We start from the raw sequence: 27,526 nt of genomic DNA, 5'->3' as shown, positions 1-27,526 counted from the left end.
TCTAGTTAGCTGCAGATTTTACAGGGACACATCTGACAGTTTAGTCCAAAATCAAGTTTTAGATTACAGGCAAATACCACAAAAGCTTTTCTACTAGTCAAAGCAAAAATCATTTCAATTTAACCTATGCTATTTACCAAGGAAAAGGGCATTTTAAAAAGGATGCCACTGTGAGTTAGAAAATAAAACAATCAAATGGAGCAATTATACCCCACTCACCTTCCTTTATTTCATAAATACATTTTAATGGAAGAAAGCAGATATCAGCTGCTCATGGCTTCTGATTCACAAGCTATTGAGAGCGCAAAGTTATGGCACAACATTCTGTTGACAAAACAAAATCTAGGTTGTTTTTTCTGCAATCACTGCCCTCTAAGATGCCACCATTTCACAAGAGTATCAGCTTCTCAGAGCCTGTGTGTACACACGAGCAGCAACCTTGTTAGCTATTTTAGCTTGTGAATCAAAGCCCTTAGAAACCAGCGCTCAAACCACAAGCAAACACTTTTTAGTACAAGAATTCCGCTTGTCACTTGAAAGCATGTAAAGATTCTTAAATAATGTGCCTTGACACATTCGCAGGATACGGAGTGCCATACAGAAAAAACAGTACATAAACTGTCTAATTGGTTTATCTAACACAAGGAGTCGTGAAAAGCAAAAGATAAAGTTGTGTGGATGCTGATGAGCTGGCAAGTGATGCCCTAACTGTACACAGTGTTCGCTTTTCTATGAATGAAGTTTGCATTATTCAGTCTTGGAGCATGAAGATCCAAACAATTTAGGCAAACAAACAAAAGTAAGCCATGCAACCCTGATGAGACTGAAATTTCTGTTACTTGTGACAATGGAAAAATGCAGCAGTGGAACCAGCCGGCCTGAGTCGTCATGCATTTAAAGCAGTTTAATGAGAGGTAACAGTAGAACCGTGGACTGAATAATACTTACAGGGTTATCAATTTACCTGACCCATAATTTTCCAAGCGGCTAACAATTAAGAAAATACAAAAGATGTTCAATTCATGTTTCTTTATCCATACTGGACAAGAGCATGCCAACAAATGGAGACAGAACATACATTATTCTACTCCTACACAGGGTTAGAACTCACAAGCTGCTGCTGTCTTCAGCTATTTTAAAGTTAATGGATAATTGTTCAAAGTTTGGTTCATTCAGAGGTAGAGTTTTGGTTTTTTGGTGATTTTTTTATTTGAAGAGGGCAGCTGAGGGGCAATACAGAAACCTTTGTACGAAACTTTTTCAAAAACACAGACAGCATCTAACAAGCAGTTAGCATCAGGCAGGGTATCACAGAGAAAAAAAGACAGGCTGACAGTTTAAAAAAACTAAAATCTTTGTCCTTTCAAAAAAGATTGGACTCGTTCAGCATTACAGAAAGACATCAGGTCCAACACTTGAAAAACCAAAGTGGTATCATCGAGGCACAACGCACACACCAAACGGCAAGCTGAAAGAAACACATCACCGTGACCACTATGAAGTAGTACAATATCGGAACTTTGCTGGTTTGGCTTAAAGTCATCGACTGACAAAGAGCCAGGCACACACTGCTCATGCTTTCCCTGGGTGTGATCACATGCTTACAACAGACCTCGCCAAACCGTGACGTAGGCACCAAGTACACATTTTGGACCACAAGCCCACTTAACAGTTAAGCACATCGTTCATTTCGAGCACAAGACTTTGCTTAATGGACAAGCATGTGCTTAGTTCTGGGCACGTGAATAACTGCTCCAAAGCCTGGAGGTTTAATAGGTCCTCACATCCTTCTGAGGGGAACTGGACATCAGGAAAATGTCTCAAATGACTTGTGTTTGTCTAAGTCATAACACTTTAAAGAATTGTTGCATTCTAGCCACTTTTGCAAGAGTTATTTACTTGTCTCATCTCACCATCTCCAGAGAACAGTCAATTAAAACTCCAGGTTAAAAACAAAAACAAAAAAACAATGGTCAGACTGAATCTAAGGTAGAAAATGATCGTTAATATGAAAGGCTAATTTTGCGATCGTTGATTTTTGAAGTACTGTAAAGTCTCAACAGAACTGCTTATTTGCATCTGGTGGGCTCTCTGCAGAGTATGAGTGTCACTAAGACCTCTCTAGGTCCCACACAAAACTCTACCCTTAGAGAGGCTTTGGTGGTTATGTTGTTCTTCTGTCTCACTCTGATATTCATCTTTCATCAGCTTCTTTGTTCTGGAGAAACAGTAAGACTTGGACACACACAGAGAACAAGTTAACTTGGCTGCTGAAACTCCCCTCTATGTTCTGAGAGCGACCAGCATCCATCACTTCAGCTTCCTGGTTTTTGACATCCACATACCTAGTACCAGTTCATCTTAAACAATCCCCCAGAACTGTAAGTTTAGCACATCACTTCTCTGCTGATGGTGCTGATGACTCCATTTTTCTACTGCAGACAGGTTGCTGTTCTAACACCTGCATCAGTTGCATATTTTTTTTTATCATATGTCTTTAGCTGCACTTTTCTGTTACGATAACCTTATGGTTGCCGTTTGTTTTTCCTGCTGGTGACACCACTGCACCTGAATTGCAGCTTTCTGTAGATAAACCCATGAAGAGTTTACAGATTCGCCTCTGTCTTCCCTTTTAGATCCCTCCCAAGAACGCCCTTTTGGTTCCTCGCGAGCCCAGCTGAACAGTTACAGCCATTCATCATCACTGAGCAAATCTCACTGATTACTATGACACATCCTCATCTTGCCAGTGCTCTAAAACCAAAGCACAGATTAAAGGTGGGAAACTTAAAAGACCTTGAAGTTACTTTAATTGAATAACACCTTTTGGTCTCAGCATCTGTTAACTGCTTAAATGCTATGACTCAATTCTACTGTCCTTTAACAGTTAGACTCTTTCACACGGGTATAAAAAAAATATAAAAAATACACCGTTGTGACAAATACTACAATTATGATTTAGTACATGACTAGTTGAGGCCCAGTGACATCTCTTTTATTTAACTCTCAGTACAGCTGACAGCATCAAGACCTCTCACCAGGCTTTTAGAACTCAGATAAATGCACTGGAAATTTAAACACAGTTCCTGTTCTGTTGTAAAACCTTTTCCAGGGTGTCATAACCAAAATTTTGTTTGGATTCAGAGCAAATAATGTCAGAATTTTCCTTGGCCCAGATAATATGGATTAATTCTTTAATGGCAAGCACAGAATATATTTAGACATGGAAGAAACTGCCCAATTCACTATAAGTAGCAGTATCAACTATTACTAACTTTAAATTGGCTAGGAGAATCTTCTACAGACACACTTTAGTATCTCCTGCACCACCAGTGAATAGTGCACGAGGAGCACAGCAACAGAGCTTCCCTGCCATCTGCTTCAAGACAAGTTTTCCTGCATTTTTCCCTAATGCCTTTTTTCTCTTTGAGAAACACATTTACAGAAATGAGGGGAGAGCATAGGAAGGCAAAAACAGAAACAACAGAACAGCCCCAACTTGCTGAAAAAAAATAGAAATGTAAAAAGCACGGTTATTGCCAAGGAATCCCTACAGTTTCACCTCCTGTAGTACTAATTCTCAGCCACAATACACCTCAGAGCCAGGAAGGACACATTACCAGATCTCTGCAAGTTGTAGAGACTCATTAATGAAAGCACACGAACTGGAAAACATTCCAAGGAGGTTATTTATGTAAGTGCCAAAATCAACACACCAGTTTCACCAGCGTTCCAGTGCCAGGGTGGGATTTCAATACAAAAGAGTCACCAGGCAGGTCTTTCAAGTAGAAGGGGAAAAACATTTGTAACTACGAACAGGTTTAGACATACTCTGTTCTTGCTGAAGTCTGTTTCACTACTCAGTTCACCGAGAGAGGGATCAAGCTGCAAGATGAGATACTGAAGATGAAATCTGTGACTCAAGCCTTTGTCAGGCGTTCAGCTGTTTCACATTTTGCCTTATATACCAACACCACATCCAGAAGAACCTTTGAACCAGGAACTTTGAAGGGGTATCGCAAGCGAATTCCTCAATAATCCCAAGTCAGGAAATGTTACACCAAAAGGTGGAGACCGGTTTTACAAGTGTGCACAGAAGCAATCTGACAGTGTAATGGTTTGCCAGGCTGACCCAAAATCTAATCCGAGTAAACTGCTAGGAATGAAATAAAAAAAAGCTAGAATTCATAAGTTATCTCACCAGACTATATTATAATATTACAGCAGGCACACAATTTCTGCCATTATACCTATAAACATTCTCTTTGCTACAGGAACAATTCTGGATGGAACAATAAAGATACCAGTGTGTAAACATGGCATCAGTTGCATGCGTTCTTTTCTATAGCATAAATCTCCACTTTTTCTATATGCATTTTACCAGACCCTGCATCTTTGCCCCCCTTTATCCAAGATAAATCAGTAAAACCATGTCCCACGCCCATTTTTTATACGGATGAAGACCACAGCTGCACAGCTGGTCTAGCAGTTCTGTAAAGCTCAGAAAGGAAGAGAGAAAGGAGAAGGGAAAATAGAGGAATATACCAAGCAAGAGTATCTGTAATGCACGCTCCACTTTTATACTTAACTCTGCTTCTGTTAAGGGGGAACCAGCATACAGCTACTAATACTGATGGACATGTAAAGGTCTGAGACCCCAATCTTCATCACACCATCTCAGGAGACATCTTAAGCAACACACAGCAGGCTAGTGGCTGGCTTGAAGTATTAATTAGTCAGTTTGAGACGGAAATAAGTGGAAAGGACAGTATGCTTTCTCACTATCAAGCAGAGTGTTCCAAGAAACAAAAAATGGTGGTGTGTTTTTCAGTTTACGTGCTCTGTCAACGCATTTTGCTTTAGTTTTTTTTCCCAAATCAGTAATTATGAGAAGGAAAGTAGAAACAGAACATGCCACCAGAACACCAAATTGTTCCTCCCTGCCACCCAAAGGGAAGAAGATCATTTGCCTCTACCACTGCACCAGCTATTTATATATGTTGCCATTACTAGCTCAGAATTCAAACCAACTGATCCAGAGGGTGGATACAACCCTCCAGTTAGAGAAGGACTAACTTCCTTTAACAAAAGCAAAAGCAAAACATACTTTAATGAAACATTCTCTTACATGTGATCTCAAAGTGTTTGCTCAAATGAGAAACACATTTAGGTGTGGAGACCTTTACAGAAAAACAAACAAACAAAAAACCACAACAATCTATTTCAAAGACGTGGATGCCAAGGAGCTGTTTCCTCTGTTTTTCTGCCAAGCTCGCTGTGAATCACCCCCTCCTATCTCTGTTTCAAGGACTCTCTACAGTTTCTCAGCTCATCTCATTCCAGTTACCACCTTTCGTTTCCTCATCAGCCAGCACCCCCAAACACAGACTTGTCCCCTACTTTATACCACCCCTTGTGCAAGTGCCCCCTCCCCTTTCTCTCCAATACCAGAAGTCCTGCGTGCAGGAATGGTCTCCACACACATTCCCATTCTTCACTTCACCCTTTCGTATCCCCGCTCCTTCACTGACTGGGCAATGCTTTCTACCTCTGCCATCCACTTCTGATTCCAAGTCCCCTGTTTCTTGTTCAGCACCAATACCTTCTTTTTCCTGTACCAAACCCTCAATTCTGTTACCTCTCCCAAACAGACATACCCCATATTTATCCTGTTTTAACTGAGTCTCAATCCAAGCCTCCTCCTCTATTCTTGCCCCTGCTCCTTCCAAGCCACACTTTCTGCCCTAATACACCTTCCCCCTTGCGACAGGCCTAATACACTATCTCCAAGACTCTACAGATACCACCAGTTTCTCTTACACATTGTCCCCCACAGGATAGCAAGTTCCTCTCCCTGTATAGCAAATAGATGATATACTGTTTTCCCTGTGATGCTTCACACTCAACGCATCCTAAGTTTCAACTCGCTCTAAATACGCATGCATTATCTGGAAGATTTCCCCTCATCATTAACTAAGAAAAGTGCTTACACACTACATAACATATTAATGACCAACCACAGCACATCAGTAAAACCTTCCACGCTATAACAGCCCAATTCTGTTTAAAGCTACACCAGACACAAAATTGTACAAGTCTCAAGTACAGATTGCTTAGGACACTCATGAAATGTATTAAGGTCTTTGTAAAGACATGGAAAGCTTTCTGCTGAATGAGCACAAGATCAAACTGTCATTAGATCCCAACCCAGAAACAGTTTTCCCAAGATCCCGTCGCTTGCTAGCATTTATGCAATCCGTCTGGGTACGCCCTCAGTAATTTTCTCTTTAGAACTAGTAGCACCTCTGCGGAGGAGACACTGTCCTGCCAGGGAAGCTGTAGTACTCACACCTTTCTCCTCCCTCCCTCGCCTCTACTCAAACACACATTTACAAACCAAACCAGAAAGGAACATTAAGGGCTATCGTGTAGCCCCTTCTCTGTAACCAACCCAGCGAAGCTCACACCTTGGTCATTGAAGAATTACTTGGACAAAAATAACAGAGAAACAGTAGTGCAAATGGAACTAACTCTCAATCACATGCTCCAACCTATCACAAGTATGCTGCTTTCTCATTTAAATATCAATCCTACCTCTTTCCAGAACTTAATGCTGAACTAAACTCATAAGGCCATCAATATTTTTAGTTTCACATCAGAAATTCTAGCCTCCTTTCATTCCGTACACTGTTAAGATGGACAAGAAGCACTTCAGGGAGCACTTTCAGGTAGCACTTCTTTACTGTGAAAGTGACTGAGATCCAGAGATGTGGAGTTTCCCTCCTCACAGATCTTCAAGGTCCTAAGCAACCTGCTCTAGGTTTCTGTGCTTGAGCCATGAGGCTGGACCAGATGACCTCCAGAGGTTCCTTCTAACCTCATCTGTTCTGTGATTCTGTGAAGAAGTCCTAATGATCATAGCTGTAACATTTCAGGTATCAGTGATGTGAGTCACTTCAGGTCCCCACATTTAAAGGTAAAATTAGTCTGAGATCTCCAAAACCAAGAAGACTGTCAATCATTTTTCAGAATTCGAAACCATCCCTCCACTCCTGCTCACAGGAGAGAGGCTAGGAAGACTCCTGGCAGTGCTTTTATACTACCACTGAACATATCTATGTTTAAAGTGTATTCACTCAAACAAAACTTTCAGTCCTCAAATAGTGCTGGACCTGACATCCACATTGGGAATTACCAGTTACAAGTTGATTAGATCTGGGCCTTTTTGTTAAAGTGCAAACAAATTTTGCACTTCCAAGCCACCAAATCACCGCAGCTACTCTTCAGATTTTGCACTGTTCAGAGCTAATGGAGAAGTTTCTAGCTGTGATCTTTCTGGGAAGAATATCCAGTGGTTCAAAGCTGCCTGTTACTTCTTGTAGGCATGTGAAATCGGAGTTTTTTGTTTGTATAATCACATCAATTAAAGTTAATTGCATAAGACTTACCTCTTTGGGCAAAGATGTTAATTTGTTTCTATCGGCATTCAAATTATTCAGCTTCTTTAGTTTCCCGATGCTCTTCGGCAATGTCTGTGCCAACAAAAACAAAGGAATAAGCAAATTAATTTTGTAAATTCACAAAGTCAGAACAAAAAACTTATCTCAATTTAAAAACGAATTAAGAGACCGATTGATTTTCAAAACTGGCACATAGCTATCCCCAGCTATTAACGTGCCTTCCAAAGTTGTTCCAAGGTCTTATCTTGCAGAGGAAACATTCAAGAATTTCAGTTTCTAACTCATGAGTGAATTCATGTTATCTCTGCAGTAAGATGACAGATGCACAACAGCTGTTAACAGAAGCATGCATGCAGGATGTCCGTATTACCTAACTTCAGTGTCACTAAATAGCTAATTGAAAGGCAAACCTCTCAGTTAGGTGCTAGGAACTGACCGCTGGAGAGGTGTCTTTCCAACAGGCTTAAGCTCCTAATTTCCCCAAGCACCAACGTAACTTAAGAAATGCTCAATGTCAGATTCTTACAAACACTTCTACTATCAATTTCAAGCGTCAGCATCATGTGAAGGCAATTTTAAAATAACGGAAGGAAACACCTAGTGGAAAGGAGTTTGAAATTTCATTTTAATTGACCACATGTCATATTTGTCATATTTATCTGGCTGGAGTAGAACAGCAGAGCAAGGAACAGTGCAACAGTAGCTCTGCAGCACTTGGGGTTTCTATTCAGTTCTATTCAGTTCAGTCTGATCCAGGTAATGCACAGCAAAAATTGGCAAAAGCACAATGCAGCACAAACTCCACATTAAAAACACAACAAAGTAAATGATACCTGCACTCCAGGTGCTCCAATTCCCTTACTGATCATGAAAGATTCAAGAGTGAATATGTAATTGCTTAGACCTTTGGTGGGAGAATTTTTACTACACACAACTTGATCTTCAGCATTCATTTAACAGGTTAGAAATAAGATGCATCTAAAGGAAGCTTGCTACTTAGCAAGTAGTGATGGTGATTCACTTCCAAGCTAAGTGAATCAACACTTCGCAGCAGGTCTTGCTACTGCCAGCAATTTGAGCAGTCAAGACCACACTTACCTGCAGTTGGTTTTCTGTTAGAACTAGTTCTGTAAGGCTTTCACAGTCTCCAATTGAATCTGTTAGTTGAATGAGTTTGTTCTGATCAACCTTCAAAATGGATAGTTTCCTCAATTTTCCTGGACAGAAAGAACACCACATTTGTTTGGCTTAGTGACCTCGGATACCCTGCTTTAATTATAGAAAAATCATTCTGCCATAAACCTTTCAGAAATTCTTTAACCCAATGAAATATTTTTTTCACGTAATAAAAATTCAAGCAGTGCTTCACTTGGCGCTTGTAATATTTTTGCAAGTTTGTTGATCTTGAATATGAATTCAATGATGTAATAGTCATATTTCAGCATATTAAGTTGTATTAAAATTGCAGTCTGAATGGTACTCCTTCTAAAGGCAAGGACTAAAAGTTAAGTGTCTTCCCAAAGGCCTATAAACAGGGGAAAAATTTGTTTTCCCCCTCAATTATTCCATGTTTACTAATAAAGGAATGTTTAGAAGATCACCTGTCTACTCACTCATAATAACAAAGGCTTACACTGAAGTAAATGCCCAAACCCAAACAGGATCAAGTCTTTGTCCTAATATACAACCCAGTCAGTCAAACACGAAACCCAAGTTTATTTTTTAGAACAGAGACCAAACTTCTTTGAAGGTCTTCTCTCCAGGAAGGCCAAAATACTATTTCAGGGCAGAAAGCTCCTTTATGCCAGAATGATCTTTCATGAGCTGTGCAAGGCAGAGCTGACCCAGACAGAGCCCAGGGCAGAGAATTCAACAGACATTAGTTGCTGACGCCTCCCTGCTCATCCCCACTGTCCACAATAGTTCCAATAAGCCAGCACATCAAACTTGCTGCTGATGCTAAATCATGAAGACATGGCTGATGCACAGAAAGGCAGCCACCTAAAAAGAAAACCTGGGGTCCAGCAAGGTGACGCACGGAGCTCTGCACCTGGACAGAATAACCTGTACAGGCTGGGGAGTGACTGGCTGTACAGGAGCCTTGCTGGAAATGACCTGAGGACTACAGCGGACACCAGGATATGGATTAGCAGTGAGATGGCACCAGAAATGAAGTAAAAAGTAAATGGGCTACATTAGGAGGTAATTTCAGCCAGCAGATCAACAGAAGTTACTGTATTTCATCTCCTGGGCACTGTTGAGGCCACACCTGTAAAAGCAGGCTCAGTTTTACATCGCAGTGTGGAGAAGGGGATGGGGGCCCCGCACGAAGCTGCTGAGGCAGCAGGGATACAATGAGAGCTGAGGATGAAGGAGCTGGCTTTGTTTACCCCAGCAAAAAGGCAGCCAAGGAGGCATCAGGGAGCAGCCCACAACTACTCAAGGGACAGGTACAAAGATGACAGAGCCAAACTGTTCTGCAGTGGCAGGTGAGACAGCAATGGCCACAAATTCAAGCGTGGGAGGTCCCAGTGGGACATCAGGAGAAGCTTCCTCAGGGGGAGGTGGTGCTGCACTGACACAGGCTGCCCGGGGGGATGCTGGAGCAGCCCTGGTCAGGGGCTTCAGAGACCTGGCAGAACTGCTACAGCTGGTGCGACTTACTGGCAGTGGTCAGAGCCCTGCTCTGAGCAGGAGCCTGCACCAGATGACTTCTCCAGATCCAGCAGTCCAACCAACAGTTCAGCAAGCAGCTGAGCTCCTCCCAAAAGCTTCCACAGAGACCAGTGAGGTTTGCATCAATCACAATGCCACATTTTCTCAAATTCACTTGACACGTTCCAGTATTACACAAGAAGAGTGAGTAGTGCATCCCTACTCAATTTTCCAAACACAAGTAACTTATTATAGTCACCTAAGTAGCACATTTTTTGTGCTTATGACAAAAGCACATTCAAAAAAACATTACAAAACTGACACAAACGAGGCCTGGCCCTTCACAGTCGCCTTCCCCAGCAACAGACCTGCATTTAACAGGGTTCTCAGGAACAGGCAGCTCCTCTTGTCCACCAACTGGTGTTATAGACAAGCTCCCCTCTTGCAAGCTGCGTGCTCTGTACCCTCTCAGAAGATAAAGCACCATTTCTGATGTACAAAACTGTACTGCCCAGCTCAGGTCATCAGAAAGGGCTGCTGCAGCCACCTACCAAGCACACGCTGATCAACTGTAGGACCCACAATACTCACCCCACACCCCTAGATTTAATTTCTAGAGAAACATTTATCTTTTCTCAGGCTTACACAGCATACAGAGAGAACGGGGAGGTCTGTCCATTCTTTTCAACATTCTCATTTAAACCAAATTCACAAATCCTCCTTCCACTACCTTTTTGAAAAAAGCACCTGGCAAGGAATGCTCTTCCAACATGAAACATTCTGGAAAAACAGCTCATGAGCAGTAAAGAAACAATGTGTCACTAACTACTGCATTGGCAAAAATATTTGCCTTTAAAAAGGTACTGGTAACGCTTCAGGAAACATTCCTCAATTACTAAACCTGTTATAAAGGGTCAGGCACAGAAAGGTTGTAATTTGGATCCTCAAGGGTGAAGGCTGAAGCTGGAACAGCCTTTCACTGGGTTCAGTACAGGATTAACCACATTGTTCAGTTCAAGATAATTACACATCCCACTAAAGAGGATGTCTTTTTTGTAGTGATACTGTCAATCAATGTTATCAAGGGACCTACAGCATGTTACAAGCCAGAATTTTACACTGCTGAAGAGTTATGACTGTGACGTGGACACAGTAAGAACAGAGAGGACATTAACTTTTATTTTGTTCTGGTAGCTATCAAGTGCAGGCCAAAAAAGAATTAAGAGGTACTCATTATGCTGACAATTAAAATGCAAAATTAAGAGAGCTATGTATTTCACACTAAGGAAAAAAAAAAAAAGCTAAGAAAAACTCATCTCTTACACAGAAAGAGAAGACTTCAAAAGACTTAAAAACAAGCAACTTCCAATTTGCAGAGGATTAAATGGTTCTGCATGGCAACATTCACCTTGTACTTACCAATGCCATCAGGTAGGACCTGAATTAAGTTCTGAGAAACAAGCAAGTCTGTTAAAGAAGTCAGACCATTAATTTCTTCAGGAAGGCATTCCAATTTATTTTCAGAAACATCCAGACAAAGCAGGTTTTTCAGGTTTCCTACTTCCTGCGACACAAGATGAAATTTAAGTCGTGTTCAAACATGCAGCAAAGCAATTTGAAAAATGTACTATCACAGTGAAATTCCAGAAAGAAAAGCAACTCTTTGCGTGACCTCTAAGTGCTGAAGAAAGGAGGTAGCTAAATTTTCCATGATAACCCAACCGAGCGATTCAGTTGGGGTTTCTTATTCTAAATATTACAACTGGCCTCAGTAATCAGACAAGGTATGCGAAGCACACCCAGGCAAGCACCAACCCAAACTGGAGTTTTCTTCAAGTAAAGACTGCAAAGTTGTTTTTTCAGAACTACAGATTATCAACCTCCACATAATTAAAGTCTGCCCCTCCCAATTAACCCTAGGCAAATTCGGATTAGTCTCTCCTGGCTGATACAGCAACATGCCATGACATCTAGGGATTTCCTATCTTCACATCTCCCTGCTGCAACAAATGTAGAAACAGGAATGGGAGTGTTGCTCTAGCAAGCATCTTCCAAGGGACAAGTTACACTGCTATCATCTACAATTATTAGCGATTACTAAATTTTTACAGTGATAACCTGACAATTAGCTTAAAAGTCTGACAGAGAAATACCGTTCTCCCTATAAGCTATCACAGCACCCTCCCTTTCTCCACGTACACACCCCCCCCGTACATGTTCTAGAATAGGTCACATTTTATTCATCTAAATCATCTGCAGGGGAACAGAACAGCAGGGGAATGAAGGAGGTTTATTCTTTCCTTTATTCTTACATATATGCAATTTTCATACCGGGACAGCCTTGATCCTAACTCCCAAGATCACTCCTTCTGTTTACAAAATGTTTGCCTCTCAAGAGAATCTTTCATGTAACACACAGCCCTTACTCCTACAAGTTCATCCTTTGGACATCACACAAAATGCACGGTTATGGCCAGCTTCAATGAAAACAGTTGCCGAAGTCACGCTTGACCTTTTATGAATGATTATCAGTGTTTAAGAACGTGCACTTCAAAATTGTTAGGCCAGGCCAACAACAACAAAGTCACTAACCTATAACCAAATTCCAAGTTACACTGTTGACAATGAGATCAATACAGCAAATAACAGCAAGCTGCACAAGCAACAGGAGAAAACAGGTTTTGACTTGGCTCTGAAGGAAGAAGAAACCCTTCCACACGTTATCCTTGTTCAGAGGAAGGAGACTTTAGAGTGCTCCGAGATTTAAATGCTAAGGCCCCTCTCCTCACAACTGATGTCAGATGGGGGATTTGCCTGCACAGATCAAAATTTCTATTCGTGGCAGCAGTTTTATCACTGAAAATTTCAGTTTAGATAGATATAAAAAAATAATAATAAAAAGCGAAGGTTAGCTCAGCCAATTAGTGGTTCCCTGATCATTGCACCGGGATTGTGAACAGAGGATGTGTCATTCTATAAACAGAACAAAGTGTCTATTATCAAACAACTCCTTTGTCGAAACATCTAAAAGAAAGTGTCTGACAGCACAGTATCATGTATAATCCTTTGAAGAGGAAGAGAAAACCCTTAAACATCCAAAACCAAATCCAGGCAAAGTGAACCGTGAAAACAAGTCAATTTTAGATTGTCTCCCTTTAGGTATAAATGACAAGGTTTTCTTTTAAAAATATTTTCAATACAATATCGTTAGAGCCCATCTTTACCTGAGGTATTTCAGCTAATTGGTTTCCATCCAACCAGAGGTCTTTAAGATTGAAAAGTGCACCAATTGTTTCTGGCTATAACACAAAAAGTAATAATGTCAAACAACACGGGACTTTCAACCAAACAGCCATCCCATAATTACAGTTTGAGTAAACCAATCCTTACTACACACACTACAGTCCAATGCAGCAAGAGTGACTGGAAGCATTTGGGAACTCCACCAGACAAATTACCTGCCGTACCTTAATAACCTACAATACTTCACCTGACACGCACTAACAAATTGCATGCAAACTCTTCATCTACTGCAAATCCAACATTTGATTGAGTCAGCTTAAGGGAGGTGACGTATTTTCTGGTAGACCTGTCTGCCACAATTTAAGACACTGAAACCCCAAAGTTTGCCTCTACCCTATCCCAGAGATTCCCACTGCCCCCCTGGAAATATAGCAGAGCATTTATCTGTGCTCCCCCCTTCCAGTTTCCAACTAATGTTCATGTGTTCACTTCAACTGCAAGTGCAGTTTGCGCCCTTCCACGCTTTCATTTTTTCCATTGAAAAAGTCTGTGGAGCGCTCATTTTCTAGGGAACAGGTGCAGAAATTGTTCAGGCAAAGTAATATTCCACTGAACAAGATGCAGCAGATATGGGAAGGTCTATCTCACTGCCAAAATTTATCTGCATATATAGAAAGACTCTCCCCTCCACATATTCTTCTCAGTTTTGGACATCCCATGGCCTGTTTAATTTAAATTACGCGTGAAACAAGACCAATGTGCACTTTCAGTGGCATGTTCTCTTACCAAGTGATAAAGTTCATTGTTTCCTAAATCAAGTTCTTCTAGTCGCTGCAGCTGGGCAAGCGATCTATGAGATAAGTCAAAACAAAACCGCATCAGACTAAACCAACAGAAACCAAACGTATTTGAATGAGCTCATTTTACTGAAACTCATATTTCAAATTACAACACATTGTAGACAGACAGTTATTTTACCGGGCATGGACTACTTAGAGAAATATCTTACTGAAAAAATAATTTGGTTTGTTAGCATAATCGTATGCCTTTGAAACATAAAACATAGTACAGGCAACCAAATCATTATCCTTGATTTTATCTATCAGTCTTTGAGGTGGACAGTGCCATATAGTTTAATACAGTTGGTTAGATTTCTTTTTAGGGAGCATTTACAGTTACACAACTGAATAGAAATCCCACATAGTGGCCACATGTGACAGTACCTAAACCCCAAAAGGATGTAAAAGAGGTTTTCGGAACATGAACAGACACAGAGAACATTAATAGATCCTTTCCTACTTCAAAAGCATTCTTCTTCTGTAGAGCTTTTGCTTACCTGCTCCAAAGCTGCAGTAGCACAAAAACCAGAGAGCTGTCAGTTACATTACTGACACGCCAAATTTTCCATCCAGTAGCAATAAAATTGCCAACATTTACGATAGGTTAATTCTGACACTGAATGGAGAAACCTTGCTCGTAATTCATAATTTCTGATCACTGACATTTAAAGTTCCTTGTGGCTCACAGCTATAAACAATTGCAACAGAGATACTGGGGAGATTGACAGGACAAAAGGGACCCAAATGTAACTAGGGAACAGATTCTGATTAAAATAGCTTACATATATTACATTATACTCTAGATGATTTAAACAAGCTGAACAGAATTCATGGGAGCTCCTGCAAGAAGCAGCCGGGCAGTGAAGAAAGGAAACTACTTCACTACAGAAATAAAAAGCTTCTTCCAAGCAGCCAAAATGGATCCCCAAACTGTTTAACTGATTAATCTTAACTAACTGATTAATCTTATGAAAGAGCACCAACTCCTCGACCACAATGCAGACAGTATAGAGACATCTAGATTTTCTTCCCCAAAAACCGCTGGGGGCGGAGTCGGACTTCAGACATCAGTAGGCCTGTTTTTTCATAAAGGCTTTGATCTCCAGGTTTTTGAAGCTTTTGTTTACTCAAGTCCCCAAATGAATGCTTATTTAAATTTCATGAAGGTCCATACAGCAATTCAGAATTGAAAACTCTGAGATCCCATTATCCTGCTTTCACAGTTATGAAATTTCAGCATGGGAGCAATCCAAACTACCCCTCCCACTGCTGATGCATTAGTTCAACGCATGCAGGAAGAAACGTTTAGTGTTGCTGTATTTTAGACAGAATAGTTACACAGAGAAGAAACAATCTACACAGACTGCAGATGCCTGCAACTAATCAATTACAGCTAGAAAGAATGGATGTAACTAAGTGTTATTAAAACAAAGCTGTATCCCATAAACGTTTTCAATCTGCACTGAGCATTTTTTCTAGCTGTCATTCAGTTTCAGACGTTAGCAAATTTTTAGAATAAGAACATTTTACTCTAAACATAATCAAACATTCAAAATGTCACTTACTCAGGTAAATATGTCAGCAAATTTTCTCTAAGTTCCAGTGAAGCCAGGTTATAAAGACTAAAAAATAAAATAAAAAACACATTTTAATGCAGTCTTTTTATATTCTACGCTTTCAGAAGAAAAAAAAACAGTGTTTACATAGTTTAAAACAAAAATCTGCTGTGAGCTGTTTGGTTTTTAACTCAATCAGACCGTCATGTGAAGCGAAGCATACCAAGAGGGGAAGCCTTTGCTTGTTTTTCTGCGATACTTCAAAATACTAAAACTAGAAAGTAAACAGACAAAAGACAATTTTCCACTTGTCAAAAGGCCGGTAGTTGCAAATTACTAAACGGAGCATATGCATGACACGAATTTACGTCTTTGCTTTCAGAATCCGTCACGGGCTACAGAAGTTGGAGAGCATCAGGTAAACTCATCATCACCACTCTAACTACAGCACGCTCATTAACGTAAGTGACATTATGCTCCTAAGCAGCTCACTACTCCATATCCCAGGCTTTTACTAACATCACCATAGCAACATTCAGATTTTTCAGGGTTTTATTTATGACTAAATGGAACACAAGGAGTCAGACATTATCCCAACACTATAATCTGCTCTAATCCTTCAGCGTCCTAGGGAAAAAGACAAATCAGATATGGTGACTACAAATAAGCAGTTCCCTACAACAGGATGTGTTCTGCCTTGGTGTGCAGGGGAGGGGGACGATGTCTTGTGCCTTAAATAATATCTAGATGAAAATAAAAACAATTCCACCCAATTTGAAACACCTGTTAAATTCAAAGCCAAAATGTTTTTGTTTGTACGCCTCAGAAAAACAAAAACATCTATTAAGGCCATATAAAATTGGAATTTTGTTTCCACTTCAAACAATACCAACATACTGAATCACTCAATCGCTAGTTAGCTCTAGTAGAAAAGCAGCCGATACCCTGAATAAAACTGAAGAAAAACCTTCATTTTGTGACTCCAACGCAGCTATATAAGCAGCGAAGGGAACATAATCGATGTAATGAGCTATGAAAAGGGACAGAAGATTTTTCACAAATTGAATTTGGATGCTGTCTGAAAAAAAACACACCTTACTTCATCAAGCACCAATTTTGCATTGCATTCAGAAAACACTGAATGAAATCACAAAGGAGCTTTGATTACATCCTGAACAGCCCTCCCCAGCTTTTAAAATGAGCAAATTTTACCCAAAGGGCTCTGCGTTCCTCCAGAATAAAAACAGTTAAAACGCACCATATGGGTGAAAGCATTTAAGTCGATGCTTATTACAAAATCAATTAAAAGTGAGAATAACTCAACCACTGTCATTCAAACTCATTTGACAGAAACTAGGTAGTAAGGAAGCCATCTCTCCAGGGACACGAGATAGGGCTCTCACATAAAAATTTTAACATTATAAAACATGAGGGAGGATGGGACACATACCTGACATCCTTGCATAAACCAAACTAGTGGAGGGGGAGAAGGAAGCAGTGACGGAGAACCATTTTTCTCCAGAGGTTTCATAATGTGGGTCTGCTCTTACCACCACTTCCAGATTTCAACAACAATTTGCTTTACAGGTTTCCTCTCCAGAAATCTATTCCAATAGATTCCAATTCCTTCAGACTTTCCACTCTCTTCAAGCTTGTATTAGGTCGGTCCCACGAACCACTTTTATCAAGAGAATACAAAAAGGATGCACACACCACCAAGCTGCAAGTAATCTCGTGTTTACAAAGCATCCTTCATCTACTTATCTCCCTCCCCATCACGTTGAAGTGTCGATGAGTAAAATGGTGCAATCTCTTAATTTCTCTTCTTACATCAGACACCACTTTGGCTGTGGTTAAACAGAAATTTTTGTCAGCAAAACCACGTTCAACAGCAAGAAGCTGGGAGCCACCTCCTCAGCCTGTCTCACTGTATCATTAAACTGGGACAGGGCAGTGAATCGGCTCAGGAAATTGATCCTCCTTAAAAATAACCCAGCAAAAAAGAATAATACAGATCCCTAATCCAATGTACTATAAATCCCCTTAAACACCTGGGTCAGTACAGCTGCCAGAAAGGTGCAAGGAGGGCATCTGTGCTGCCTCAGCCAGCAGTACGGTGGTAGTCCCTGGGTAGCTGTGGCCCTGCAGACCCCTGCTGATAGCTGGATTTGCACCCAGCTGCTGATCGTGTGCTTTACAGCAACTGTGGCTGACCACAGGTCGAGGTTAGACTTCTTATGGGAGTCCACTACCTGTGGGGTTATGTCTTCATGCCCAGTGACACAGCTTTCTAGATGAGAACTTCTTTATTCTACAGCTGTTCTTACTCCGAGTGTGCTTACAATTACAACTTCACCCGGGAACAAAATACAGACACTTCCCTCCACCCCTTTAATCTATCCTTTGTACTCCTTCCAGGTTCTCAAGTCCAGTCCAAACACAATATAAGCAGACCCCAATAGGGGAAATGAAGTCATGTAAAATAGAGACTAAGGCTACAAAGTTTACATCAGCAAAGCTGTTCCATTAGACTGAACTATTATGATTAAGGTGGATCCTTCCAAAACAAGAGGCCAGAAAATATGAGGAAACTCATTAGTCTTAAATTTCTACAAGTTATAGGATCCGCTCCCAGCAAGCCTATATTGCAATTGCAATTTAAAAATTGCATGGGAAAACATTTAGAGTATAAAATAGCAAGCAAAAATGGGCAAGGCCTGCTGATGTACCAGAGCACCGATCTGACACATTACAGAGCAGAGATCTAGCTCTTCCTTATACTTACCAAGGGTTCTTAGTACATTATATGTTCACTAACACTTTCCCACTGTTAATTTATGTAAACAGACAGGATTTTTAGCCATTTGCTACTGTTCAAATACATTTTCTGATTTAATAACACATTCTTTCTGGAAAGTGTAATTGTTCCTCAGGTACAAACAGATTTTTCACAGTATAGTAAATGAAATTTTTTTTCTTTTCCCTCTGCCATTAATTCTGTGGATGCACTGTTAATAAAGAGTCTTTCTGAAGATTTTCAAAGGAACTAAAAGAAGCCATACCTAACAGTTCCAGAATCTTTCCCTATTCCTAGTTTTAATCTAGGAGAGAAATAACAGTCACTGTGTTTTTTTTTGTTGTTGCAATCTGTAAGACACAAAGGCGATGTAGCCTGCTAGGGCAGGAGACACAGTTCTGGCAGCAGCTGCTCACCAACCGCATTTAGAAATACAAACATGCTGGAGAGCATTGCAGACTGCTCTAGAACAAAGCGACAAACAGTCCTCTCCCCCTGCAAAATCAGAAAATGTACAAACAAAATGTCATCTGCATTCTAAAGGGGGGGAAAAACGGAGTGCTTTTCCAAGGCTACTATTGTAAGAAGCTACGAAACTTGTAAAAGCATTAATATTGTAATCATTCTCACCACAAAAGCTACCACACACACTGAATGCTGAGCATGTGTGTGAAATTACTGAGCACAAGGCAACAGCAAAACCAGCCAGAGGATCCAGTAATTGAAATAATTACCGAGTTTTCCATTTTAGCATTCCAGACGATTTCGGGTTTAAGGGTGGAACCAAGCAGAATCTAAAGGTATGACATGGCTAAAAATGCCACTTTCAGTACAAACCAGGTAAGTTTATTCAGTGCTGTACTTAAAGTAACTTTAGGTACTGGTGTTCATCACGAGAGCTGGAAGAATGAAAAGAAGAAATGTGAAAAAGCAGTAACTGAGAACAAAACTACAAGGAATAAAGTAGTCTGTAAATGCTGGAAACATCTTTCCTGAGCACACCTGCCAGGATTTCGGAGGGAAACTCACAACCTAACATGTTCAACAGAAAAGGATGCACCTAGGGAACTCTGCGAATACTCCTTTATGTCAACTACAGCATCTCTTCCAAAATAAAGAGAACAGTAGAACGAGCCACTAACACTGGAATTAAAGCACGGTTTTGTTCTTCCAAAGCAAGGCTATTTTTACTTGGATTAATTAAAAAAAAAAAAAAGCCTCAGTAGCAACATATCCTACAAAACAACCATTTCAAAAGCAGACAGATGACTGTGGACAACAGCAACGCATTGCAGTAAGCAAAATACTACCAACTGCAGTTACAAAAAAAAGAACACCATAGAAAAAAGACAGACACATTCCCTAGTTACCTTGGATGAAATCACATCTTTTTCAGTGTATCCTATATGTTAAAGATACTCTAAAGTTATAAAAGACAAAGCTGAGATGAGTTATGCTGGTGCTTTAACACCATAGACAGCCGTATCATTCTCCTACTTAAGACAACAGAAAGTCAGCCTTAAGACAACATTATCTGCCCCAATTTATCTCACCCCTTGCCACAACAGGACTAGAAGTGCTCAAGCCCTTGGGTACACCAGCAAAGGCTTCTGAGGAAAGAAAGGGGAAGCACAGTGACGCTCACAGTATTTTCTTATGAAAAAGTGGAAAAAAATAGAAAGGTGGAAAAAGCTGGGAGAAAATGAAAATGAAGGATAAAAGGACTAATATGAAAGCTAATGTTGTTAATAAAAAACCTGAACAACAGCCATCTCATTTCATTAATAGAAGCCTCAAGTATTTCAATCCTATGTGAGGAGCACGACACAGCTGAGCACATAGGAAAAGTCAGACATTGGGAAATAATGGAGCAAAATCGCATGAGATGAAGATATAAAGTACTTGCAGAAATGCAAGGCCCCATTTGCAGCTTTCCAACAGGCTTCAGCTGGTTATTGGAATGCAAAATCCTCAATGCAGTTTTGGTAGCAGCAACCCATAAAGAACGACCTTTTCCTCACATTAAGATTGCAAAGAGAAGCAAAAGACAAGCAAGTTGGCACGGTCCCTGGATTTATATGGAGCAAAGGCAAGTCCTACACAGTAAGGATGGTTCTGGGCACAGAAAGAGTCACCAAAGGCCCTACAATAAGCAAGGCCCATTATGCTGACAGGAAAAGGAGAAGGTAGCAATCTGGGAGATGCTTTGAGCTCTGTTATCTTTAATGAACTCTGTAGCTTAACACATCACAGGCAGTAAGAGGAATGGTTTCATTCTAGACTTCAGAAACAGTACGATTTCAGAATTAATCTGTCGCAATACTCAAGGCATTCAGAAAGAGTTGGGATAAGATGCAGATGAAGAAACTATTAATTTCTTCTCTGAAAGCACTAGTACCATACAGGTGGTTATTTTATCTGGGAATGATTTCTAAGAATATGCAGAAAACTCTTCTCTTCAGAGGCTAAGGTAAGAAACACAGTAAAGACTTGGTATTTGGTTTGGTATTACATTTTTTTATGCAGCTATGGCCATGGCTACAGAACACAGTGCAAGGACACAGAATGCAGAAGTGTGATGGCTTCTGCTTTCTGGCTATTTCCACCGATTCCAAAGGCTTTCAGCCCACTGGGCCAGCATCTAAAGGTTACTGTTACCTTGATGAGGTCCTGCCCCTGCACCCCTACACAGCACATACATTTTGAAACATCCAGCAGGACACTGGAGTAGGAAGGAAAGGCGTGTAAACTTGGCAACTCGATTTCCTTTTTTGAGCAGATAAGGAGCAAGCCAGTCTTCCTGCCTACCAAGGGTCTTCTTCCAAGAGATGAGAGGGTAACTGGTACTCTGGCAACGGGAAACAAGATGCATGAAACGAGGTGCACTGAGATACACTGCAGCCCATTCCCGCGTCCAAAGGGGACACGCACAGCCCTGCCCCAGGACACGCCGGTTACGTGACTCGTCACTCACCTGACAGGATCCCATTCAGCTACTCCCATCCCACGAGGCTTCTTGCTGCAGCCTGACAGTTCACTCAGAAGCTGACATTTAGCTGTGTTTTTTTCCAGGGAAATGATGGGGTTAATCAGGCACTGGCCAGCTCTCAAAATGCCACGTACTCAGAACAGGAGCACTTCAACTTACACCTGCGGACAGGCTCCTGTCCCAGGTCACTCCCTGAAGAAGTCTCCTTCACTCACCCCCTCTTTCTACGATGGCTGCAGAAGCCTGGCAAGACCAAACTCCCAACTCCAGCACCTAAATTATTCACTGAAACTCAGGGGGTTTCTTGAGCTTAAGGACATTTCCAACACAAGAGAAGCAGTATTACCTCTGTAGGAAATTATTACGCCTCTCAAATTCGCTAAGTTTCCACTAACATGTAACCATGCACCTCCCAGTGCACGTTTTACCCCCCTTTTTTAGAAAGCTAAAAACACTATATACTTATTTTCCTTCCAGCTACTGCTTAATACTGACATAATTAGACAAAGTTATCACGAAAGAGGCTTAAAATTTATATCCATTGTATGGTAACCTACAGATAGTATAGAACTGCAGCTAGTTTCCTTTCTAGCTTAAGCTTAAGTTGTTTTTTTTCCCCTCCAAATATCAGTTTAACCAGTGTCTCACCTCCTTGCTGGGTTCCCCTTCAGTTACAGAAACCTGCTGTACAGCGTGAATGACAAAGAATTTTTGCAAGACTAATCCAACAGAATTTAAAGAGAGACCTTAGGCCCACATCATGCAATAAGGGAGAGTGCTTTTTGCAAAGTCTTAGCTACTGAATCCTACAAACTCCTAGGTGAGCCAGAAACTACAGCATGAATTTATTTCCTAAATGAGGGCACTTACCCATTCAAAACATATTATCTTCACACACGCGAGGTCCTACTCTTTTACCTCTGAATATAAGTGCTGCTATAAAAATAACTGCAAAGCAAGGTAGCTAGATTTCGTTTTGATGAAGCTGTTATTACGTCTCCTCCTCAGCAGGCCTGAAGACCACTCTTCCAAAAGTCACCTTTGGGACCATTTACCCCCCTCCCCTCTAAAGGCAAACCAACTTGAAGCAACTTGCATCTAAGCTCAACACTATTTTTTCCTCTTAAGTTTACATGTGTAATATACAAGGGAAGGGCAAGTGAAGTTGGTTTCTGCTTCCCCCTTGTCAAGGGTGAACTTATGAAGGGCTGCCAAGGCTTCCTTGGAAAACCAATTTTAAGTAGGCACAAAAGAAAGTAAAGTTGATAATTTTGTCATCCTAGACTTAAACAGGAAAGACACTGAAAGCCAGAGGAAGAGCATTTGAATCATTAGTTACTTGAATCAAACTGTTGATACAATTAACTGGCTCGTAAAAGAGCTACAGGTCTGCCACAAGGGAAAAAAGAAAGATAGAAACATATCTGTATCTTATCAGCCACTAACTGGAAGAAAGGCTAAACAGACAATTCAGTACAAGTCGCATCCAAATTTTAGATACGGAGAAAAGTAGTACAGCTTACGACCAAGAAGCTCCTTAAATCTGTAACAGAGGTAGTCTAAGCTGCTAACTAGGAATAGTTTTCTACATAAGCTTGTTTTCCAAGATGCTGTATTCACTTCTCTCTCACACACAGCAGCGAGCATGGTCCAAAAGACAGACAGGGAAACTGAACTCAGTCTGACCTTCAAAAGGGATCATTAAGAGATAAGAGAGATCTGTAATTACAGTACAGCCTGTTCAGTTTTGAATGCTTTCTTCAATTTGCTTATCAAGATTACTGAAACAATTTGGGGAAGCTAAGCCAATTCACTATTACAACAAGATTTCATTTTCAAAATCTCTTCCATTCCACTCACGCAACATTAGTTTCCCACTACTTAACCAAAATTGTGTATTTTTATTTACAAAAAATAATTGCTAAATATATGTTAAGTGCTTCTTCCTTGTACAGCATACAAGATGCAACTTCTCTTATTTGAAGGCCAGATGGTACCGCACTCACTATTCCATTGTTCCTGAAATAAACTTTCGAGTTCCTTAACGTTCAGTTTTTGCCATTTAGCAAACAGCTGTGATTAACACCAAACACTCCACCTACTCAAACTGTAAATATTACTTGTCATGCTAAATTCAGAGTGAGAATGTCTAATACTATATATAGTCAGCCTAGTCAGGCCAACTACAAATAGTTCTTCTATGTGTTTGCAAGATAAGCCTCCCGACTTTTGTTATCATGTAAGACCGTATTATGCGAAACCTTAATACTGTCTTGTTCCAGACAACTTCTAGAGCTTTTCACACTCTGTGCAATGCTGCCAGATGTACAGTCTACACTTGTGACATTCTAGCGTACACTAAGAAAAATACAGCCAAAGACAGGCCCAGGAATCCATTAGGAAAATAAGGATACTGTTCTGACCTGCTTCTGGACCATCTGCATTAAGAGTATTGTCCCTGCCTTTGAAGACCTTGTATTGTCCAGCTACTCCTATTCAGATCAACATTAAAGATTCCGAATTCAGAAGTTGATGAAAACTTCTAAGCTTCTATAATTAAGAACATATATATTAAATACCATGCTCAGCAATTTTATTTCCCTAACATGAAACCTCTGGATACTTGTGGTTCTGTGACTCTTGAAAAGCACACCTATAACACATCTAACATTTGTTCCGCTCTCTGCATTATGTTCATTTGCATTATGAAACGCATATGCTAGCTGCAGACATCAAGAGGAAAATTTCTCTGCTTACCTGGTAATTCCCTCTCAGTAGTAAGGCCCTCAGATCCACTCAGCCCGCTTGCAAGCTTGGGGGTAAACCAGACTCATCAGTCATTGGCATCAAGAAGAACATCCGTCTAAAGAAACTCTCACCTCCCCATTTTAAAGGTTTCTAAAGCCAACACGAAGCTACTCTACTTTCTTCCATCACAGACTGTACAGCTCTCTGAAGAAAGGGCTGCAAATCATGGGGATACTATAAATCATGTCTTTGTCTTTTTCAGACACGGGCAAGATAGCTGAAAAAAATGGTGAAAGCTAAAGATTGGATAAGAGAGAGATGTTTTGTATACTGATGGGCAGCAGGCCTTAAATCATAATTTAAGCACAGTAGTAAAGCTACGCACTTTGCTTCTGCCAGTAAAGAAAGTTGTACCTTCTGATTTTGCTGTCCCCACACAGTTTGACAAAACTAAGTCCTTTCAGCATGAAATTAATACTTGAATGTTTTTTTGGTTAGTGCAGATTCCTTCCGAAGCACACATCTGAAAATCCAATGCTAGATTAAACATCAGATACTCACAAAGTACTTAAAACTAGATATTTGGACTTCATTTCAGGCCAAAGAGCCATAAATAAACAAATATACAATGATGACACAATCTGTCTTCTTTCTAGACGTCAAACCATGAGAGCACAGCATGAATCTTTAAGTCCCCAGATCTTTGTTGGCAAAAAGCCAACATCACTCTGTAGGATGCGGGGAACTAACCCCAAAGCCAACACCACTGAATGAACACGTAAGGACAGAATGTGCTCAGGACAGACGTGCACCTGATTATCCATATCACTGTAAGGCATGCCCCAGGAAGGCTTACAGGCAGGTACGAAGAAACACCCTGATTTTTGAATTTCAGGAAAAAGTTATGCCCCTGTGTTCTGGATGTTAAGTAAGGAGCTATTGAAGAAAAACCCCGGAAGCAAATGGAAATTCCTAAATGCTACCCATGGTGGGAGGAACAGACTACACCTGCTCGTCAGACAGCTCTGCATTCACAATCCTGGTGCTGCAGAATAGGCAGGGAAATTAGACTTGCTTCATTAGGCTGAGAAACACTGAAAAAGACACTCCCACTAACAGCTTAAATTGTATAACCTGTTTCTCTGAATGGTTCAACTAGATAACAGGACAACTCCTATCCCTATTCAACTAATTATTAGCTTAAATATCTCACACGCATTAGCATTCACTGTTCTGCTCCACACCATGAGTTAAAAGACCGCAGAGAAACACTAAAAAAATAGCATTGGTAATATTAAAATATCCAGTGTGTTACCAAGTCCCAAAGCAGAGCACAGCAAAAAGATCTGTGACACACTAAAATTACAGACAAGGCACGGGCTTAAAAAAAGAAATGTTTTTATCTGACAAGGGAAAACTTGTAGCACATGTACCAGCACTGGATATGCAGATTGAATTGGTCACACAGAAGAAGACGAGCTGATATACACTGAGTATGGCTGTGTACAAGCAAGAAGACAAAAGGGAATAGAGAGGCATCGCCTATGTTCTTCAAACGCCCACCTGGGAGCCTCGTGTACACTCCACTTTGGCAACACAAAGGAAAAGAAACATTCGGAAGGACTGCGCAGGAGAATTCTTAATGGCACAATAAAAATATAAACAGCAATTTTACATGTCAAAAGCTTGAATGAATTAAGATACTCGCCTGAGACAGTGAAGCTGATCATTGGTATTCATCTTACACATCAGAGCATGGGAAAACTGGAGCGAATATCTGGAAGACTCACTTCCACCAAATGCTCCCCACAAGTGAAATATAAGATTATTACCTACTGTCAGGAAGAACTTCTGAACTAGCCTCTGAAGTACTGCTGTTTGAAAAAATGAGCCAATACTTTTGCTGCTTTCCTCATTTAATGCAGGAGGGCAAATCTGTGGTGCCACAACATTTGAAGTAAGTAGTTTAATTTTATATATATATATATATATATATATATGTATGTATTCTTTAAGTACATAGTGATCGCTATACTATACTAAAGTGAATTAGAGATTTCACTGGCTGTATTAGGCAGTTTCCCAGACAAGATTCTAAGACTTCAGGATGTTTTTCCCTACGTTTCCACATACTCCGGTGGCCAGAAGACCAGTAGCAAGCACATGGATGTCAAGTTTTTCCCAAAACAAATACAGCTGTAGTAGAGTAACTCACCAAATATGTACTTCCTTGCTCACTATTTGACATCTCACACAAAGCACATAGGCCCAGCGTACTCCATCAAATAATAACATGGATCATTACCCAAAGCACACAGGAACTCCAGTAAGGCATTTGCAAACATCCAAACACCTGGAAGAGCCTTTTTTGGTCTCTTCAGCCACAGAGACAATAAGCGTTATCTTCTTTTTAATACCCAGCATTTTGGGGGTCCCAGAAAGTGCAAAAGAAAGAGAACAGAGAGGGGAACAAAAAACACGAGTATACAACATTTAGAGAATCCACCGAGTATTTCACTGCTTTTATCAAACAAAAGGCAGTCAACGGGACCATCGAATTCACACTTAAAATAAATGACGAAACTTGTGTGAACTAAAAAAGGAAAGCTGCACCTGTTGGTAGCTAGACAGAAAAATAATAATTTGTTATTTATAGATGTAATAGTATTCAAAAATGTTGGTAAAATTCACTCTCAGTGGAAAAAGTCATGTAAGGACTTTGTGCTGCAGTCCTAATTGGCTACAAATAAGACTTCTCAATCATTTCCAGCTATAATTAGTATACCTTTCTCTTCGTCACTGATGGCTGAAATTCCATAGTCTGAAGAAGTGAAAAGACAGAAAAGGAGCCCTACTCTTTTGTTACTGGTCAAGACGTGAGATGTATTAAAAAAAAAAAAAGTCATTGGGTAGGATTTAGGTCAGTTCAATGTACTCCAATGCAGATCAACAGTCCCTACCAGACTTCAGGAACAGTTACATTTCTGTGGGATATGTCATTAGTTTCCCTCCTGTTATGTTAATATTCTTCTGAGTTGGAAAAGCCAAAGCTTACTTTTGAACTGCCATATCCCTATCTATTGTGAATACCTGATGAGCCAAAGAGAACAGCCCAACACACTTCTATCTGCTTCTTTAAGCATAAACCTGATTAGCAGAAATAGCTGCTAAAAAGAAAAAAAAAACACGTGGGTTTGTGTAAATAAAATATGCATATTCTTAGAAAGCTATCCTGGGTG

At 40.4% G+C, this 27,526-nt stretch overlaps 1 protein-coding gene across 2 annotated transcripts in view; it reads right to left on the bottom strand.

Annotated features, from left to right (window-relative positions):
* The window catches only part of LRRC1 (leucine rich repeat containing 1), a 70,746-nt gene that overhangs the window by 7,152 nt on the left and 36,068 nt on the right, over positions 1-27,526 (bottom strand). For both annotated transcript variants that reach the window (XM_083829223.1, XM_083829224.1), the window contains exons 5-10: positions 15,763-15,819; positions 14,145-14,208; positions 13,340-13,414; positions 11,535-11,679; positions 8,559-8,677; positions 7,449-7,532 (exon numbers count right to left, since the gene is read on the bottom strand). In XM_083829223.1, coding sequence (XP_083685349.1) covers positions 7,449-7,532; positions 8,559-8,677; positions 11,535-11,679; positions 13,340-13,414; positions 14,145-14,208; positions 15,763-15,819 — 544 coding nt within the window. The remainder of the gene's footprint in view (positions 1-7,448; positions 7,533-8,558; positions 8,678-11,534; positions 11,680-13,339; positions 13,415-14,144; positions 14,209-15,762; positions 15,820-27,526) is intronic.

Source organism: Anser anser (assembly GCF_964211835.1).
Source record: "Anser anser genome assembly, chromosome: 3".
Lineage (NCBI taxonomy): Eukaryota > Metazoa > Chordata > Aves > Anseriformes > Anatidae > Anser > Anser anser.
This window is presented reverse-complemented; position numbering and strand designations above follow the sequence as displayed.